Source organism: Stylophora pistillata, chromosome 13 (genome assembly GCF_964205215.1).
Source record: "Stylophora pistillata chromosome 13, jaStyPist1.2, whole genome shotgun sequence".
Lineage (NCBI taxonomy): Eukaryota > Metazoa > Cnidaria > Anthozoa > Scleractinia > Pocilloporidae > Stylophora > Stylophora pistillata.
In genome coordinates, this window is record NC_142531.1 from 22,108,074 (window position 1) to 22,128,662 (window position 20,589).

A 20,589-nucleotide genomic window follows, 5' to 3' on the forward strand; every position below is an offset into this window, starting at 1 on the left:
AATCCCTTTCACACAATACTCAGAAGCATATTTTTGTGTATTTTTATTTTTTTTTTTTTTTTGATAATTTGATCCTAAGGCTATCAGTTTCACGGTTATATTTGAGAGAAGTATTTGAGGTTTGAATTTTAAGCTTTCTGTTTTCTGATGATCTTCTATTACCTCGGGTATTTTAATTTTTTTTTTCTTGTTCTCTCTCCAACTACAGTCGAACCTCCTCTAAAGGCCACTTTTTTTTGTCGCGATGGCTTCCCATACCTTCAATTTAACCCTCTCTATAGCCGCCGCCTCTCCACAGCGGTCACTTTCTTCTGACCACAAGGTGGCAGTTGTGGAAAGGTTTAGCTGTAAAACCAAATTGTCACCTGAAAGTAAGGCATAGATTCGTGAAAGACTAAGTACTAGCCCCCAGGCTCTCTCCTCACGCGTAAACCAAGATGGCGTCCTTAAATAGCTTTGTTCTCAGGGAACTTGTATTGAGTAATTTTGCTGGAAATTTTCCTCCGATTTCCTTTTTCCTGCTGCTATCTATATACTATTAGAAGTAATTGCGGAATTCCCAAAGCTAAAAGCGACATGAACGAGAAGAAAAAGAGAAAACGAAGACATGACAGTGAGTCTGATGGCACGAGTTCTGAAGGTGAACCAAAGTCTCGAAAAATTGCTGGAAAAAGCTCAAAAACACAGCTAGATGAGAAAAAGAGGGATGAAAAGAAATCAAAGCATGAACAACCTAATACGAGTGAAAGTAGATCGACAAGTGGAAATGACTGCTCTGATAGCAGTGGGCACAAAAAGAAGAGAAAGAAAAGGAAAGATGCAGATCGAAAGAACAAACAAAGAAGAAAGAAAGAGAAAAGAAAAAAGAGACGCGAAAGGAAAGAGAAGATGAGAAAAATGAGAAAGGGATCAGACGAGGAAAAGGCTGATGTCAAAAGAGCCGAAAAAGATACAACCTCGAAAAACACTGATGGAACACAAGGTATTTTAAACAGGAAGTAAAATATTTGGACCCATCATTAACGTAACAATACAAATTTAAGTGACGAGTTCTTGAACATCAAGAGACAGTCATAAAAATCGAATATTAAAACTGAATAGGCACAAGGTCATGCAAAAGGCAAAAATTGGTTTTCTTGATACAAAAAAAGTTAAAGAAAAGTTAATCTATATATAAGTTATCACGCTTACAATCATTTTTTTTTTCTAATTTCTATTGATACATTGCAGGTGATAAATCAATAAGTCCACCATCAAATGACCCTGGAGCAGTGGCAGCACCAAAGAAGAGGTTGGTGGCTATCGCGATCACTGGCAAAAATAGTAAGATTTTTTCGCAAATAACTACTTATTGTATCTTCTTCTTGATTTTTCTAAAAGACCCATGGTCCCTATGACAAAAGAGGAGTTTGAAAAACAACAAGCCCAAGTTAGAAGGGTTTATGACCCAGAAACAGGTCGTCACAGGTAAAGATATCCTTCAGATAATCAAATGCTCTCATGGCATGCGTGTAATAATGTAGTTTAGTTTATAGCTAGTTAAAAAAAGTTATTTTCCAAAATTAAATCTACTAAAATTATGTTCACCATTTGTTACTTGCAGTGTTCTTGCAAAAAAATTTGTTGGGACAGATTGGCAGGCAGGCAGGCAGGCAGACAGACAGATGGACAGAAAGAAACAGATGGACAGACAGACACAGATGGACAGACACAGATAGACAGACAGACACAGATGGACAGGCAGACAGAAACAGATGGACAGACAGACATATTACAGACATTGCTCATGCATAGCTTTATGATTCCTTAACTGGGAAATTTCTCCCAATTAAATATTACCAGGGGTTTCCCTGGTAGAGTGTTGTCTTCGCATCAAGAAATGCAAATTTTGTTGAGGATTTTTTTGCTGCGTGTATGACAATAGTATTATTACATGAATCGGGCAGTCAGAGGGCCAATAACTAAAATCAACCAATCAAAATGTTCTATTGCCGGTCAATATTCTCTCAGTATTGGACCGGGCACTGTCCCGAATGGTCCCCAATGATACTGCACTTGTGTCCCTTTGAACTTCAGTCGCACAATAAATCTCTTATTAACCAAGCTTGCACGGGACTGTACTAGAAGAATATCAGCCCTCGGTCTTCTTTGTACGGACCTCGCTGCACTCGATCCGTACCGTTAAGACCTCAGGCCGATATTCTCCCAGTACGGCCCTCGCGCTTGGTTAATAAGATATATATATTATCTCATGATAGCATAATATGAGACTGCAAAACACTTCTCAATCAATTTTTTTTCTCGTGCTCAGGCTAATCAAAGGGACAGGTGAGGTTTTAGAAGAGATTGTCAGCAGAGAGAGACATAAAGCAATAAACAAGGTAAATTGAAGGACAAAACTCGTGCACAGACAAGGGTTGTAAAATTTCATGAAGGTTAATTTCTATTCTCAAAAGTAAATGATGTTGCAAGTTAATATAGTATTGTAAGAAAATAAATGTTGTACATTGTAAAGATCCTGTCATATTGTTTATTGCATGATGATTATTTGAAATGATGCAAGTCTTTGAATTAAAAGAAAATCTCATGGCTCAGGGCAAACAAGTAATCATCAGCATTGATAATCAGGATAAGAATTACTTAATAAATAAATAAATAATCAAGATCTGCTCCTTATTAAAATCTTCCCTTGTTTTTGTTTTTCATTTTCAGACTGCGACTCAAGGGGATGGTGCATTTTTCCAAGCAAATCTTGGACTAGGGGACAAATGAATGTTAAAAGGTCACCTGTAATACAACATGTAGACAAAAAAATACTTATGGTGTCAAGCTCGACATTTCAATCAGTCTCATCAAAACAACAAATTTCTTTCTCTTTGAAAGAAAGAACCAAACACTTCTTGAAAACTGGAGAAGTTGATTGGGATAAAGAAATTTAGAAGCATTGCATTTTTGTATAGCAGATGCCAGAGGATCTTGGCCAGATTGAAAATAAAAGCCCTTGAAAGTTTGACAATGAAAGAAACTCACTCAGACTCTCAATGATCAACAGTTTTGTTGTGAAGTATTTCATAAAAAAAAAAAAAGTTATCACAAGTCTGTACAATTTTTTTGCCTGTCTAGCCTTGTCTTCTGTACAAAAACAACTCCCATATTTTACACATTAGTCTACCAGTGCTTTGTACAAATTTAAAATAAATTACTGAATAAAAAATCTAAAACTGCAAGATGGACTTCATTATGTCAAATCTACTTTTTTTAATATCATTAAAAAAAAATCAGACTCTCTTTCACCATCATGTCAATGGTCCCAGGCCATTCTGGAGAAGAACATCAACCTACAATTCAATAACAGATAGTACAGGGTGTATTAGAATAAAACTTGATTAACTATTGGCATGCATTAACCATGCCTCTCTTAATGTCATGCTTGTAATTGGACAGCATACTAGGACAGTTGACAAGTCATGCCTGTGTAAGTGGGCTGTACACATCAAGTTTGAGCACTATTATCGCACATTTCAAATTAACTGTTTTTTTTATTTTATGAAGACATAACCGATGTCTAGTTTCTTTCTTGAATTTTGTCACAGGTTTGATTAATTGGTGACAAGGCTCTGGGTCGTCCAATTTGGTCTGTAATCATATTAACTGTCATGCGATTTCTTACCAAAAGATCATTGAATGCACCATTCATAGCCTCTTCATAGTGTTCTTTCTCAGCAATGTACTGACTCCCTACCACACCTTGTTTCCGTTCCTGCCGAGTGAGAGTCTGTAGTATCACATCAGATATCAACTTCCCTGAAGTTGTCTGAATTGTTTTCTTGTATCTGTCTCGTCTTCCAAGAGATAAAAGTTCTTCCTTGACCTGTATGACAGAAGAATACCAAAAGAACTACACTTCTGAATCTTGCTTAATACATCAGAGTTCTCAAAAAGGATTTGCTTAGTCCTATTAGTAAATTCATTTTCATAAACAGAGGGAATGTTATAGACCTTATACTGTTAGAATTCAGCAAAGAAAAGAGGAAAGGGTGAGGAACAAGAAATAAAGTTCAAATTAAAAATGCTTTCTTAACCAATGTTTAAGTACATACTTTACTGTCGCCTCCCCAGTGGGGTTTTTCAGGAACAATAATTATATAAATTACTGACCATACATTCAAATAAATTAATTAATCACAACATCTAATATAATATAATCTAAGAATATATAAAAAAACATATGTACATGATTGGTTAAAAAAAAAAAAAAAAAGGACATATTCTAATCAGAAGTACTAATCAGATTTCAAAAATTCAGAAATAAGCAACATATTAATTCAGTTCAAGTTAGTAATACACTACAAGCAAACAGATGTAACTGAAAAATATGTTCAAGTTTGGAATGTTTCATCAAAAATACTTTAAGAGGCAGGCTGATTGTACACAAATGATGAAAGGGGGTAAGTTATTAAAGAAACTGTGGGGTTGCATCGGTGGGAGAGTATAACAAGATAACTTGGTATTATCAACTGTAAATTGGTCATTGTAAAAAGTGTAAGCTGAATTTTGAGTGTTAGCCCTTTGTCAGATGAAGGGTTGCTTGAAACCTCAACTCACAAACTCTTTATCACGGAAGGTCAATTTCCATTATCAACTCAGTCGAAAAAACCAAATTGTCTTGTATGTGTACAACTCATGTAATTTATGGTTCTTGCTTACTGGTAAAGGAATGCATTCATCTGGGGAGTAATGTGCATCCCAAAGGCGGATAGCCACACAAGAGGTGCCCTGTTGAGATAAATGTATCTTCATTAGGGAACTCAATCTTCACATAAATATCATGATTGTGGTCATTTTTATCATTATTACCTGAAGTCTGTGAAACTCACTATCTAGCCATCTCTGCTTTCCTCTGCTGACCTGCACTGTAGCTTGCAGTGTCCGGTCTTAATCAAGCCACCACTAGTACTAAATTATCTATCTCTTGTTGCCAAGAAAACTAGAGAACACTTCTGATACAAATCTCAAGCATTGACTAAGCTAGAATATTTCAACAAGTACTTCTACAGAACAAACACAGATAGACAGCAGTATTTTACTCATCTTTGCAACATAAGAAATTTGATAATGTAAATAGTTTCTCAATACATCATCCACACTTCTCTCCAATTAAATGAACATGTAACAAATTATAAGACTAGCAACGTTGGGAGAGAAAACAAGAAAATTTTGTTACCTACCAATAAAGTGTGTATGTGTTGTTTGATTGCTTCTTGTAAACTTGTCTCCACTGGATGATTGGATAAAAATTCTAGGAAAGTCTGAGAGAGAAAAAGATACCATAATATTAACACACACTTTCAAAGTCGTCATGTACGTTATTCTTAACACTGTTCAAGTACACTTGCTGTCAGAGAGACAGACAATGACCCTTACTTTCAATAGTAATGCTGACTGTTCTTGAATCTCTTCCAAGACAATGCCAAAATTATAAACTTCAAAGTGCTGGAAATTTGCAATCTACTGCAATTGTCTCTAATCCTTTGAGTAACTGCAGGCATATAAGAACACTTACTGTACTAGGAGTCCCTTCAAAGAGAGGTAAATAGTGCACTCCAGCATTCACGTACTCCCTGTTAATTGAAGACAAACAATTCAATCAGCTCTGACTTTGAAAAAAAAGTGTTATGGTTATGTCAAGTACAGTATAATTGATTAATGTGTTTCTCACTGTTGGACACTCATTCTAGTTATCACGTTAGCGCTGACAATTTTGTGTTATGTCAAACAATATTCCCTCATTGATGGATTGACTTCTCTTAATCACCTTTCTCTATCATGCAGTAATTATTTTGTGGGGTGAAATTATTTAATGATCACTCCCGTGACTAAAAGGGTTCACACACAGGAGTGATCAGTGATCAGTGTAAACCCAATGAATCAGAGTTGCACATATTCCAAAGGTTCCAAGGCCATCATGCTTATCCTCCTACAGTAAGAGAGGCTGTGCATGATGTCAAAGAAGGGGAAACAAATCATGATGCAGAAGGTTTATCTTCTTGTGTGTTTGAAATGTGACATTTGAACATTGAACAATGATGACCATTGCTTTATATATTCTTAGTTTTTTGTAAGGTAATATGTAACTGGAATCTAAAATTAAAGTACAAAATAAATCAATCATTACAAATTAAACATTCTTAAAAATGCTCTCGCATAACAGCACAGTTTTATGTTTAATACATATCAGCCATACTTGTATCTTGACCTATACTCAGTAATCTTACCTAGTAAAGAGCTTGAGTACGGTCCATCCAGCTGGCACAAGAGTCAAAGTCTTTCCTTTTCGATCAGCAACAGAGCCTGGTCCAGCTCCATCAGTGCGAGGGGTATATGAAGCATCAAGGGAGTACAGCCTTATTAACAAAACTGTCATGTCATCCCAGTGAGGGTGAAACACCTGTGGAACACGAGACAAATCAATTACATACTATCAATTGATCATTAATTACCAAATGGTAGATAACAATTCTCCTACTGACAGTAATTATCTTTTATGCAACTGAATTTTTATTCATTACATGAGGCTCAGGGGACATATTTACCAGTAGGTGAAAAAGTTTCAACTTGAGTCAAGCAGCCCATATCTCTTCTGGAATTACTCTTAAAGAGACACTTAACCCCTTAACTCCCAGAGGTGATTGACATGTAACTTCTCCCTAAAACATCTATACATCAACCAGCAAATAGGTAATGAGAATGCTCAAAACTTATCAGGGAAAGGTTCTTATCTTCATCCAATACCAAATTCTCGCAACTTACTTACAAGGAAATGTGTAGCAGCTAGAGGAGACAATTAATAATCAGCTCTTGGAAGTTAATTAGGGTTAATTGGTTCAATATTAAGTAATTGAAATGGTTCTGTTTTCTTTAATTCTCTTCTTACACTGTATGGTTAACAGAGGGTATAGACTGAGACACGAAGCAATTAATGTTTCTTAGTCTAAATAATTATGTGAAAGTGATATCAAGAGGTTGGATCTCAGGACACAGGGCCTTGCAAAAGAAGGTTGGTACATCCTTGCAGACTAATAACTGTTTTAGGAAGTGACCATAACATAAAGGGTCACAAGTATCTGAGTGTACTCACCATGAATGGGTCTATCCATTTAGGTGATTTCTGGTAGCTGTTGAAGTCCCTTTGTTTTACCAACGCCTTCTCTTCTCCACCATAGCCTTCTTCTGTTGCTTCTTTTCCTTGAACATCACGTCCGGGAGACACATGTAACAGGGCATTTACAAAGTGTGTGTTTGGGAGGCCAAATGCCTGTTCAACCATTATGGATAAACCCTGAAAAATTAAAAAAAACCCACAAATTGTTAATTAAGTTATGGTAACCCGCAGAATTCACTGTTTAATTATAAATGTCCATACAATTATGGACATTATCACTGTAATGCTCAAAAAAAAAAAATTTGTAAATTTAACCATCTTACTTGATTCTGGTCATACTGCACAACTTTGATAAGGTCCATTGGTTTGGCTGGCTCCCTCATCAGAATGTGTTTGCTTGTCCTTCGTTGATACCACTGAGTGACAACTTGATCACTTGTGAAGTCAAATTCTAAGAAAAGCAATAATTCAAAAGCCTCATTTAGGGTGTTCAACAAGCATTATTGCTGACAGCACAATTGCTGATTGCACAACTCTCCGCCTACAGCACAGAATTATCGAGTGGCTAAATTTCAAAGACATAAGTTCATTTCAATTCAGAGTTGATAAACACTCTCCATTACTTTACACTTCTTGGTTAATTCATGTTGCTGATAATCGACTTTTTGATTTACAAAACATACACTTATTGTAAACAAATCAGATCTTGTCTAAAACCTTAAGCGTAAAAATACCAAAAAGATCGTAGCTGAGGAATTAATATGTCACATATCAGACACACAAGAAGATAAACCTTCTGCATCATGATTTGTTTCTCCTTCTTTGACGTCACGCACAGCCTCTCTTACTGTAGGAGGATAAGCATGATGGCTTTGGAACCTTTGGAATATGCGCAACTCTGATTCATTGGGTTTACACTGATCACTGACATAGAATCCACTAGCATAACCAGGGGACTCAATGAACTCCTAAATAAAAAATAAAAAGAAATATAATTATTTATCTGATATCAATTCATGAAGTTCTGGAAAATGGTTTTCTTTGTTATTTATATCATGTTGTAGCTCATGATCTTCTTCATTGTACTTTCCAACAGGAAATATTTCACAACATATCAAAACAGTCAGATAAATATTTAATATGTACAAAACAAACCTCTGAATGAGGTAAGAGCCTGATCAGAACTGAACAGACAGGAACCTTTGTTATGTCATCAAAAGATTCCTCTGTAAGTTTGGCCACAGTGGATGGAAGAATATGTTTCAGGGGGCGCTGATGTCCTCCAGCTTTGAGACGCCACTGGAAAATAATTAAAAGATTGTCACTGATAACATAAAGAGGGCATGTGGAATTAGTTCATACATCTCAGTGAGAGGGTAGGGTAGAGGGGGGTTTTAGTGATTCCCCCATCCACCTCTGAGGAAATTCTCTTTTTCATGCATACTGAGATTAAAGTTGAAGCATACAGAACTTTTTCATTGTATTTCATACCCATCTAGATCGCAACCACCCTTGACTATTTATTATAATATACATGTAAGTCTTTCTTCCTCGTGCTAGTACCTCATCGTCTCCTTTTTCCGTGAAAATCCTGATTATGCTGTTCCCAATAACAATCAATTCTCCACTGTTAACATCCAGTGTGTAGATTCTCAGCAGCATCATAACTTCTTCCGGAATGCCACTCTCAGGAGCACTCACAGTGTATTTATAATGAAATTTAGGACATCTTGCTGATGAATCTAACATTGGAAATGCCTCAATGTCTGAGACCTCTAAAGTCTCAGGTGTCTTCCAAAAAGGTCCCAAAATACGGCCAGTAACCTACATCAGCAAAGAGTAAAAGCGATCAAAATTGCAAAGAACCATTTATTTTTGGCTACAACCCTCCACAAAACCTTTGGGATACAAATAACAACACAGTTTAAAATGAATGCATTTTAAAAACCTTTCCCCAACAGTACCCCCCTCCCTCATACATACATACATAGGTCAATTGACCACTCCCCATAGGGGCTTTTCAGGGCCAACACCCACCCATACCACCCAGGGAAGGACATCCACCACACAGTAATCCTGTGTGTGGGAAATTAACATCTCCTACCCCTAACCCTGCAGGAGACAGGGCCTACGGTTTATTTGTCCTTATTCGTGAAGACTAGAATATCTATCCATTTCTTAGTTATAGAAAGGTAGCAAATTCTCTTCACTTATTTTAAGACCATGAGTACTGGTCCGGCTGGGGCTCCAACCCTCGACCTCCCGCACGACACAATGCTCTAACCAATTGAGCTAACCGGGAGGCGGTTTCCCTCCTCTGCAACATTGGTAGGAATCCGATGAATGTTCAGAAAGGCTGCAGTTGTTTCAGCTGCCATACTGGAGGCTAAGAGGGGGAAGAGCTTGGAATACACTCACCGGAATAATTTTCACCATGGATAAGTCGCATATTTCATACAAGGCTTTGGGCATAAGATAGTAATGAAAGTGTTTCAACAACTTTTGACCAGGGTATCATTCACTTCTGTCAACTGTCACAAGCACCATTACAGGTCAGGAACTTTTATCTCGTGAATTCATAGTAAATGCCTCATAAGAATGAATTTTAGACATGTTATGAGAAACAATTAATTTAACTTACAATCTCCCAAGTATTCTAAGTTGTATTGAACAGAATATGGTAACAGAAGAGATCTCTTAGATCAATCACCTTAATAACAGTAGCATTGTCAGGTAAAAACCTCACTTCATCAATATAAACATCAAATGAATCATAGTTAGTACTCTCTTCAATGGGTGATGATGTCGCTTTGGTCTCAACCCATAATTCCACAGGATCTGCTTGGACAGGAGTACTGGGTGTAGAGCGTCTACTGATGGGTCTGGACAGTGATGACTGAGGAGATTCAGATGCAGATGGCACTGGGCTGGGTACAATTTCGCTATGCTCTGAGGGTGATGGGACAGGAGTTGGCCTATGATACAGAAACACCACAAGTAGACATTTTTAGCTACATACAACTTTAACTGAGGAGAAGTTACTTGGTTCCCACTCTATCACTCATCTTAACTAAGGGATATAATTCATCAAATAAAGGGATGATATGAAGTTGACAGAGCTTGGAGCCCAGTATTCTTCCCTCAATTTCGAGCTTTCTGATCAAAGTTGAAAAAGCTCCACCAACAGATATCTTTGACAAGCGCACTTGGGGAAAGCACTGATTACAACTATGGGTAACTGAGTCACCTTGAGACCAAACTTTTAAAGGAAAAGCTATGACTCAGCCATACATACTGTCTAAGTGATCCAACGTCAATCAATGCTCCTCCATTGTCCAGGTATGATAATCCTTTTTGAACATCCACAGTGAACAGCTCAGAAGGTTGATCCAACAAAATCCTTCTGATGCCCATATAACCTTCAGCTTCTAAAATGTGTGTTCTCAAGAGCTGGAGAATGACAAGACATGTGTTCTCCATTACATTGTGCTTCCAGTTACTGAGGAAGAATTGATCCCACACAAGCATGACAGCATGGACTCCCAGAATGCCAACAAAGCCCTACAGAAATAATCAAAAATGAAGGTGTTATCAAGGAAGAACTATTTGTCTACTAAACAGTGTTTTTCAGCCAGCTTTCAATGGCTTGAGCTATTTTTCATTTACATGAAGAAGAGAACTATGCCAACTTCACACCATTCTCTTGATCCACCCTTCTCATTAAAAACCACAAAAAAAAAAAAAAATACCAAAATTCAAAAATTAAATTTTTCAGAAAGTTTCCAAATCTTTGACCTGTATTATAATATGAATGTGCTATCATGGTCTTAGTTTAGAACCTCATAAATCAACATTATATCCCTTTCATCCATAAGAGCGACCAACATTTCATTTCTCCTGACAACATCACCCCTGAATCAAATATTATGAGCAAGAGAATAAAGGAAATGATCACCAACTAAAAAAAAAAATTTTCCTTGTCAGCACCTTAGGTAATGTACAGAAAACAGGTTGGAGAATATGCGTATTGATGTCACAATGTAAAGGGTTAACCCGGCCTATAACTGCCATGAGTGACCAAGATAGAATTTCTCCACACAACATCAATACATTATCAAGCAGAAAAGTGACGAGAATACAGAAAAATATCAATTAGGGGTTTACTAGTCGTCCAAATACCAAATTCTTAGCACTAAAATTCTAAGAGTTGTATGGCAGACAGTAAAGAGAATTACTAATAGAGATCTCGTAGGTGAAAGGGTTAAGATAAGGAGTTCCTTATATATACCTCCCCCATCCATTTTCTTATAAACATAACAGGATGGAACAGCAGCTCTTTTGCATCAGATGGCAATGATTCGAATGAACTTCTCACTGCCTGTCTTTCTGCTAACATGGCCTTTTCTTTCTCAGTGTGTATAAAATTGACCAGGAATTCTCTTGGGTTGGAAGGAATGTTCTTTAGTGTTTCGCTTGTGAGGTGATTGTACAGCTCTTCATCTTCTTGTTGCAGTCTTTGCATGACATGATCAGCCATGCTAAAAATTTGCAGCCTTGTTGGGAAACAATTTTTGAGCAAAAGGTGCAGGGCTATTGCAAGCTTATGAGCCACATCTTGGGGATAAGAGTTTCCTGAAGAAAAAAAAAAAGAAACATTCTGAAGACAAATTTACATCACTGAAAGGAGGATAGTTTAATTCAACTTTGTTAATTAATGCTACCTGTGTTTTCATATGACGAAAAAATTTATCTACATTATTGAATACAGTGAGCTATATTTTAATTTCAGAAACCCATAAAAGATGTATAAGCCTCCTAAATATATTCTGCACACCCTTCCATCCTTCATGAAAAATTGTCAGTCAAACAATGATTGTCAAGAAGCAAAAACTGAGTAACTCTGAAATTTAACCTTAACAACTTACATACATGTATTTATTACACGACTCAGGCAGTCAGAGGGCCAATAACTAAAATCAACCAATCAAAATGCTCTATTGCCGGTCAATATTCTATCAGTATTGGACCAGGCACTGTCCCAAATGGTCCCGAATGATACCGCACTTGTGTCCCTTTGAACTTTAGTCGTATGGCCCTCGTGCTTGGTTAATAAGATATATGTATACCATGCCTCTCCCAGGAGAGAGAGAGAGAAAACAATTCATCAAACTTAGATATAGCTCTTTGGCATACAAAGCTCTACTTTCATGTCCGAATTGAGCACTGTGGGGTGAGTCATTGCTGCTAGCATTGCGCATAGCTCACTAGACTTTCCTAGTTTGAGCACTCTGGTATGGCTTAGACGATACCACAAATGTGGGATCGTTCGGGGTAACCATATCGGTTCTCCCCCATCCTAGCATCAGCACTGCACTGATGAGGCCCAGAAGGCCAAAACAGTACTGTCTGCAGTTAGTTATATATATATATATATATATATGATTATTCAGTTACTGTAAGTATGTTATGTCATTCTCATCACCAGCTGACAAGCTTGAGTAATATGCCTACAGCTGGTAATGACGGGAGATGACTGTGCCCAGTTTGTGCATGCTGCTCGAATGCAGAATGTGCATGCCCCGCTAAAAAATTCTGCAAACCTGGGGACCCACCAGACATGGCTGCCAAAATTAAGCCACTGATCTCAATTGACTCTAACCTACATGTGCATGCATTATATTTTTTTTGGTCCCTTGTATGAAGATGTTTGCTGTGACAAAGTTCGAACATTCCACTCGTGCCTACATTTGAGATGATAATCACTGACTGGAAAAACTAGTTAAGCTTATGGTGGATTACTTTAAAAATATCTCATATATTTCAAAACAAGCTTAACTAAATAACAAACTATTCGTCATACTTGCATTGTCATATTCATTGAGAGCACCAACAATCAGTGGATACACCAGCACGGCATACTGAGGTTCATAACTCCTATTATAGACATACAGCACATTCAGTCCTTCCACTGCTAGCCTTCTTTGCATATCTGTTACCAATTCACTGTGTAAACCATGTCTGTATTTGTATGCCTCGGAGACAGCATGTTCTATGACCCCTGCTATGGGGGAGTGAACTGCATTTGACACACCCAGTTCTTTTAAACCCCATGAAAGAGTCACTTCAAACTGAGATCTTAATTCTTCCATAACAGTTTCTAAGTCTTTGTGTGATTTTTCTCCATCCAGATTAATTCTAAGTAATCTTGTAGACCAAATCAGGTGTCTTAAGGAATTGGTCAATGGTCGTCCTTGGAGTTGTTCACAGATGTGGCCGAGTTGAGAGGGGTGTTTTTTGAGGAGGGCAGCCACAGCTTTGCCAAGAGTTTCACTTTGGTGACTGCATCCAAGAAGACTTGGCTGGCGTTTGTTTGATAAACCCTGTGAAGAAAAACACACACCATAAATTATTTTTCTTCAATCCAGTACATACAGTGAAATCAAGTAAATTGATTCTTAAAATACAGTGTAAAGTCAAGTTCCTTCATTTGGTTTTAAACAATGCCAAATGAAAGAATTAGTAATTAAAGTCATTCTCCTTGTGTATGCTACACAGTATAGATATAGCTTCCAATTGGGAACCACAAAAATCAAATCAAACAACTAAAAATCAAAGCTTAAAAGGTACTCTGGATCACCCCAGGTAACTTCTTTTTCTCTTTCCACTGGTCTAATCAGTGTTGCCAGGTACCTGAAAGGGAGCTGCAAATTGGAATTGACCCTTAAAATATTCTAAATTTGGAAACAATATTTACCTTTTGATGATCATGAGCAATCTTTGGTTCTGTTGCTGCCAATTCCCTCTCCATTCCTCTGTACACCGTTTGCTGTGCAAACCCAACAAACTCCAATATATCTCTAGACACAGCATCGCTGCTCTCTCTCCATTGTAACCCAAGGCTTCTTGTGATCTCATTAAGTGCTGTTTTCAGCCATGCTTCTGCTTCTTCTTTGTAAGAATCTGAGAGATCTGGTTTATCTTGGATGACCTATTTTAATTGATAATTTGTAATGCTTAGCATAGTTTAAAGTGAAGTTTTAATTGATCTTGTACTGACAACTAATAATAATAATAGTAATAATAACAGTAATAAACTTAAAATGATAATACTGCAATAAGCTGTAGTTAGGATGACACTGATAGCAAAATAACACAGGCCAAAGAGGTGTAAATCACTTCAGATTTTTTTAGAGCTGGACAATTTCTCCTTAGATATTGCCTTATGTTAGCTTTAATTCAGTTTAAATATATTTCAGTTTATAGTAAGTTGCACAAAAACTGAGCACAAAAAAAAGGGTCAAATTTACTTATTCAAGGAATCCATTTTGCATCATTCACCCTGAAATCGAAGTACAAAGAACCACTTCTTGGATATACAAATGTCCAATCCAATGTATTTAATATGAAATTATTGTTCTCAATTTTCATTTGATCTAAGGGATTGACCTGGTTGTAGAGAGTTAAACTGCCAAGGTATGTCTCAACAAACTGTCTTCCCAGCAGATGCAACAAAGATTGAATCCTCTCAGTTTGAGAATGTTTGCAAAATGTTTCCACCTTGGTGGCTAGCCTTGCATTGATTACATCTTTAATCTGCAATAAAAATTTGCAAGTAAAACCTTCAGTTGTTACTGTAATGAGGATGTTTTACACCATTGGATCAACACACCAGGGTATTACAGAGGGCATGTTGATTTATAATTATACCTATTAAAAAATGTACTAGATCTTCCTTATTGTTTCACATTTGCATGAAATTGTAAAGTAGATGCTGACTGTTTTAGCAGCATATTTTCAATGATGTTCGTCATGCTTATCTATTTAGGTTAACCTACAACCAGCCCTCACTTTCTCTTCAAAATTTTTAACATATTAATAATTATTTTGTTTATCATTCTTGGGTGATAAAGTTCTTAAGTCCTCCAAAATATCCACTCTAACTTAAAATAAATTTCTAGTTGAAACATTTACAACTACATAATTTGTTCCCTCCTTTATTTTAGGAACATGACAACTATGATCAGATATCCTCAAAAACAGGAAATGCTAATCAAAATAAGTTGGAAATCAATTTAACTTACTGATGCTGAATGTATGAGGAAATTAGATGCTAATCAATGAGGCATCAGGGGTTGAAAGAAGTAAAGGCCACTTTCTGGGATTATGTGTTATTAATGTTTCTTCTTAAAAAAATTAATAAAGTTTTGTGTTACTTGTATTGATAACTATAATTAATAATAATAATACCTTAGTCCAAGGAGAGCCTGGTAGGAGTGTTTCTTGAAGACAGGAATCTAACCACACCAAATGGTAATGGCTGCTCATCACTTGATGATTCAATTTTTAATTCTTCGATTTTTGCTTGTACTTGTAGAACTAAAAATTGAGAGATCTTAAAACTATAGGTAGTAGCTATTAGCAGCAAATAGTTATGAAGACATTAGCAATGTTTGTGAATATGAATATTTTTTGAAATTTATAACAGCTCAATTAAAGTTCATTTTAATTATCTAATAAAATTTTTTTATTAATATCATTTAAACAAATTAAAATTAATAATACTGGAGTGATGCAATCTCATGTCACATCTCTTTAATGGTGTACTTAAATATTAGTATCCCCAACAGTAATTATTCTTAAATAAATGAAATAAATTAAACATAATCTTTCACTAACATTTACAAGTTAGTCTGTTTCTTTGGTTTCTCAAAAAAATTTACAGAAATGTAATAAGAATCTCTAGACAAATTTAAAATATTGTGTAACACATTGAATTAAAATACAGCTTTGTTTAGTAACTTTTGCCTTTTCTCTTAATATTGCTAAACTGGAAAACTCAGTAGAAGCTTCTAAATACAAGATGCATTCCTATGTTATTAGAAAAAAAAAGGCAGGATAACTTTTATTAGAAATATTTATCAAACTCTTTTAAAAAAAGTTTTTTAAGAGCCTAATATTCTAGAGGTCTACACATCTGTCAAAAAAAAATATTTTCAAATTCTACACTAACAATATATTATTTAAAAAATATAAGATGATTAAAACAAATCTTTTTTATTTACAAAAATTTTCCTGAGCTGACGTCGCTGATTTCAAGTTAAAAGAAAACAACTAAAAAGCTCCAGCAAACTCTGGTCCTGTAAGTCCAAAACAGTGTTTAAATGTCTTGTCTTTGTATGAATTCTCATGCCACACACTCTGAAAAGTAATACTCAAAAATCAGCAATAAATTTGTAACCCTTAAACAAGCATCTCTGAAAAGAAAAAACATGCACTAACAAGGAGAAGTAATGTTTCACAAGCAAGAACTTCTCTCAGTTGGCAAACATTTTTGTTATTCCTACGACTTTAATGTTTGACTTGCCAATGGCATTGTAAGGAAAAATTAAATGTTAACAACCCTTATGGGTCAAACGATTAATGGCAGTACACAAAAGACAAATAAAACATTTTGTTGTTGTAACACACAGGGCTTGACACTAAGTTTTCAACTTACTAGCCAAGTGGCTGGTGGGTCAACTTAGATGTTAGGACAATTTCAGTATGCTTACTAGCCAAACTAGCTGGTGGAAATCAAGAATCACTGGCCAAAACTGAATTTCTACTTGCCTGTGGCTAGTTGGTTACTGCTGGTGTCAAGCCCTGACACAATCTAAGATCCTTAGGCCATGTTCCACCTTTTGATGTTGAGACGTTTGTGTTCTCTTATATCAGTCACTTTTAAAAGAACAGAATCTGTTGTAACTATGTCTTAAAACTCTTTAAGATGACTTTTAATTAACAATCTGATTAATTGACAAGCACCTTGGAGGAAGTGCGGCATTTCAGCAAGCACAGCTCAAACTGGTCGCTGACAGACTTGAAAATCACATTAGGCACTGACGATCCAAGTATTAAAATTTGTTCTAGCAATCTTTTCTAAAAAAAGATCAAACATATACATAATTTTACGTATAAATGTACAATTACAAAGAAAATGTTAGCTTTCTAACAATTTAACCTTTTAACCCCCAGAAGTGACTGACATGTTACATCTCCCTGTAATATCCACACTTTTTCCAGCTAACAGGTAATAAGAACATGCAAACTTATCAGTGGGTAGCTGTTATCTTAATTCAACACCAAATTCTTGTAAATTATTTTACAGGTAAATGCAGAGCAGCTGAAAAAGAGAATTAGAGATCAGAGATAACAGAGATTAGACAATTCCTCTATTTGCTCCGACGAAGGGCTAACGCTCGAAATGTCAGTTTTTATAACCGTAACGGTGGCCAATTTACCATAATGATTTCAACTTTGTTGATATATTCAAATTATTTCGTTACCCCCACCGATGCAGCCCCAAACAGTTTCTTTAGAAACTATCAGCCTTTAGATATTGGTAGCAACAGGGTTAAAAAGTCAAATTTGGAATACACAAGTAATTGCTAAGTCCATTGTCAAAAACGCTACCTTATTGCTGGTAAATTGATTGAGACAATGATGCTTCTGCCACGTGACAAATATAGATGATTTAACTGCACTCTGTTCTGATGCAATGCATGTAGGTAGAGGAAATAGCTCAAAGAAGTGAAGAGATAAACACAAAGTATGTTAAGGTGTTTCTCTCTGTTTCTTCTCAACTTCTTGAAAAATTCAGGCATAGAGAATTCTCCAATCAAATTTCATAATGACCTGTGTTACAGAAATTAGCATTGCATTTACGTATTAAGTCACATCACATGGTGACATCATATGACTATGGCATGTAGTTCTCGTTTTGTTTGAAAGTTTTGGACTTTGGGAACTTTAGTTGATATTCGTTTTGTTTGTTTCAACTTTTACTGTTAAAGTTGCTTTAATTTTTAACATTAAATGGAACAGATTTTACAACCTGAGCCCTGCTTTAATGAGAAGTGGAGCTGGTACAGCATACATCCCCCTGTTACTTTATACCCTGCTTTTGCAATGATATTTCTCAATGGAAACCTTTCATTAAATTGAACAATGAACTGTTGGAGGAAAGTTATCACCACACTTACATTGTCTGGGTTTAAACAACAGGAAACACAGTGTTCATAAATGCTACAACAGTTATTGTTCTGACAGTATCTGCACTCATAACGCTTAGTGCTCTCTCCACCACTGTGACAACACCCACTAGCAGAGAGGTCTTTATGATTACAGACAAATCCTGGAAAAAGAAGAGAACTCAGCAAATGACTTTCTGAACACAATTTTTTTATTGTTAATATTGTATATTTTTGTTGATAGCTCTTGTCTATGATCTTTGATCCCGTTTTTAGTTATTTAATAGATCTACTTATTATTTGTATTCTTACAGAAATTATGCTTTATTTCTAATTGTACATACACGTACACATTTTAACGAGAACTTCTGTACTCCTAGGTGTCACATGTTTAAATAAAGGATTGATTGATTGATTGATTGATTATTGTAATTTAAAGGCTGTCTAACCTTTTTATCACAATGAACAGGTCAGTTAAGATAAAACAGTGAAAAGTGTTCCCCTTAGAATGCTTTTTCTTACTTAAATGGCCTCAAAAATGCACATTAACTGGCCTTAATGAATGTAAGTTCCTGCTGACATCAACTTAACCCTTGACACCCTAACATCAGTCTACATATTCTCCATACTGTTCTCTTTACATTTCCTAAGGTGCTGACAAGGAGAATTTGTTTAATAATCAAGAGCTTCTTAAGTTAGGGACCATTTGTTTTATTCTCAAGACCTTGATGTTTGATTCAGGGATGACATTGTTGAGAGAATTTAGATGTTAGTCACTGTTAGGGGTCAACAGGTCAAAGCACATTCAGAAGAATCTCTATAACTACTTAAGTTTGCAAAACAATTTGTAAGCCTTTGATAAAACAATTCCTTACCTCTTTCATCAACAATCAATAGAGCTCCTTGGATAGAATTTCTGCAATCTCTAAACTCAGTCAAGTTCTCAATATTGATCCACTGAAACTCAGTAGTGGGAACTTCAAGGACATCTGAATCTTGATAAGACTGAAAGAGAAGCCAACAATACTATGTTCTTCACTCAGTTGTTAAAAAGAAACAAACATGCAAAACCTACTTCCTGTTATTAGTATTTAGCTACTTGGGGTGCAGGTAACCACCGAGTACATCTCGGCATTACCATGATTAAAAATATTCAATAATTATATACCTCTTACTATAAGAGTTTGAAGTCCATACTGTAAGTTACAAACTGACGGTGACCAAGCTTTTTTCACTCTGATGTATGACCCACATGCACCGCCCAGGAGCCATAAATCCAAGCAGAGCAAAAGGAGTGCTGTAACTCACAGTATGAACTGAGAAAGCAAGGTTTGCAAGATATCTATTATATCTCCGAGTTCAGTGAGAGGAGGGGATTTTAATTCAAACAAACTTTTTAATTCAGCTGGCCCTACTGTGAAATATAGCCCACAAAATTGACCAATAGCTTTCAATAAAGGCCAGTTCCTGACAGCCTCGTTTGAAAGCTTCGCACTGTCATCTGTTAAGATTTTCTTTTAGCTTACAAGTGTCCACAGCTCTTTTCATTTTGAGGTCACTGTCATCTATTTTACGATCACAATTAGAATATTGACACCTCTACATTCATAGTAAGGGTTCACAAACTTTTAACATGACTATCTCACGCTACCAACGACAGCGCTTAGCATAAAGAGTTCTGCTATGAAATTCTTCACTGACATAATCATCATCAGGTAATTTAAATGCCGCTTCCTTCAAATCAAAATTCCCGCCAAACCCAACTACTTAAGTCAAGACTAGCTTAACTAAGCAGGCTTACCTTCCTGAGGGTAATAAAAATTATAAAAATAATTCCTATGGCTATCAAAAAAGCCACAAGCCAACGGCGAACAAAAACCACACTCATTGAACGCCAACCAACATGGCCTCTGTGTTGTACGTCGTGTAATTTGAGTCCAGAAGTCTTCCAGACGTAATGACAAAAAGGAGCCTCTTAGGGTGGGGTGATTCCGTATAGTGGTTTTGGTTGTATGAACACAGCGTAGAGGTGTACGCAAGACATTATATATCTTGTGGTGTGCGCAATAAATAGTTGCTTCACAAGATGTAAAGTAGGACAGTCGGTCTCCGGTCTCTTTGGACTGTTAGGAAAAGTATAACGCATGGACATCACGTAAGTCATTTGCTGGTCAACCTGTATAAGCAGTAATCTTGTATAAAACAGTCAACCCACCATTCACCCCCCCCCCCCCTTAAAACAGCTTCAACTGTATCACGATACTGAAAACCTTCGATACACACAAAAGAAAGATCGCATGGTCAGTCTCTGATGATATTCACAATTTAACATTCCTACGTTAAAAAAAGCGACTCAAAACATTCCCCCAACTCCCTAGATCCAATCAGTAATTCTCCCTGCTTACTGACATAGTCTTC

At 36.2% G+C, this 20,589-nt stretch overlaps 3 protein-coding genes across 6 annotated transcripts; 1 reads left to right on the forward strand and 2 right to left on the reverse strand.

The window, feature by feature from the left end:
* Positions 1 to 96: 96 nt before the first annotated feature.
* LOC111327693 (uncharacterized) lies at positions 97 to 3,227 on the forward strand. 3 transcript variants are annotated; one of them, XM_022931925.2, is made up of 5 exons: positions 124 to 982; positions 1,231 to 1,291; positions 1,381 to 1,467; positions 2,312 to 2,381; positions 2,713 to 3,227. In XM_022931925.2, exons 1-5 carry the CDS (start codon positions 577 to 579, stop codon positions 2,770 to 2,772), a joined length of 684 nt encoding a protein of 227 aa, XP_022787660.2. In that variant the 5' UTR covers positions 124 to 576; the 3' UTR covers positions 2,773 to 3,227. The 3 variants fall into 3 exon arrangements, with proteins under 3 accessions (XP_088598725.1, XP_088598724.1, XP_022787660.2); XM_088742599.1 differs by lacking the exons at positions 2,312 to 2,381; positions 2,713 to 3,227 and adding an exon at positions 1,604 to 2,305 and having other exon boundaries at positions 97 to 982; XM_088742598.1 differs by lacking the exons at positions 1,381 to 1,467; positions 2,312 to 2,381; positions 2,713 to 3,227 and adding an exon at positions 1,604 to 2,305 and having other exon boundaries at positions 97 to 982; positions 1,231 to 1,323.
* LOC111327691 (uncharacterized) lies at positions 2,517 to 15,538 on the reverse strand. 2 transcript variants are annotated; one of them, XM_022931923.2, is made up of 18 exons: positions 15,410 to 15,538; positions 14,609 to 14,755; positions 13,917 to 14,150; positions 13,023 to 13,542; positions 11,451 to 11,794; positions 10,458 to 10,723; positions 9,873 to 10,137; positions 8,726 to 8,986; positions 8,318 to 8,461; positions 7,956 to 8,130; positions 7,486 to 7,613; positions 7,139 to 7,339; positions 6,276 to 6,448; positions 5,564 to 5,621; positions 5,229 to 5,309; positions 4,708 to 4,776; positions 3,671 to 3,871; positions 2,517 to 3,338 (listed from the first exon to the last, which is right to left on the reverse strand). In XM_022931923.2, the coding sequence occupies exons 1-18, from the start codon at positions 15,485 to 15,487 to the stop codon at positions 3,297 to 3,299; spliced, it is 3,387 nt and encodes a 1,128-aa protein (XP_022787658.2). In that variant the 5' UTR covers positions 15,488 to 15,538; the 3' UTR covers positions 2,517 to 3,296. The 2 variants fall into 2 exon arrangements, with proteins under 2 accessions (XP_022787658.2, XP_022787659.2); XM_022931924.2 differs by lacking the exon at positions 14,609 to 14,755.
* A 393-nt stretch (positions 15,539 to 15,931) lies between these two features.
* LOC111327694 (SREBP regulating gene protein) lies at positions 15,932 to 20,111 on the reverse strand. The gene is made up of 5 exons (XM_022931926.2): positions 19,973 to 20,111; positions 19,047 to 19,176; positions 18,184 to 18,335; positions 16,967 to 17,080; positions 15,932 to 16,360 (listed from the first exon to the last, which is right to left on the reverse strand). Exons 1-5 carry the CDS (start codon positions 20,057 to 20,059, stop codon positions 16,274 to 16,276), a joined length of 570 nt encoding a protein of 189 aa, XP_022787661.1. The 5' UTR covers positions 20,060 to 20,111; the 3' UTR covers positions 15,932 to 16,273.
* Positions 20,112 to 20,589: the final 478 nt, after the last annotated feature.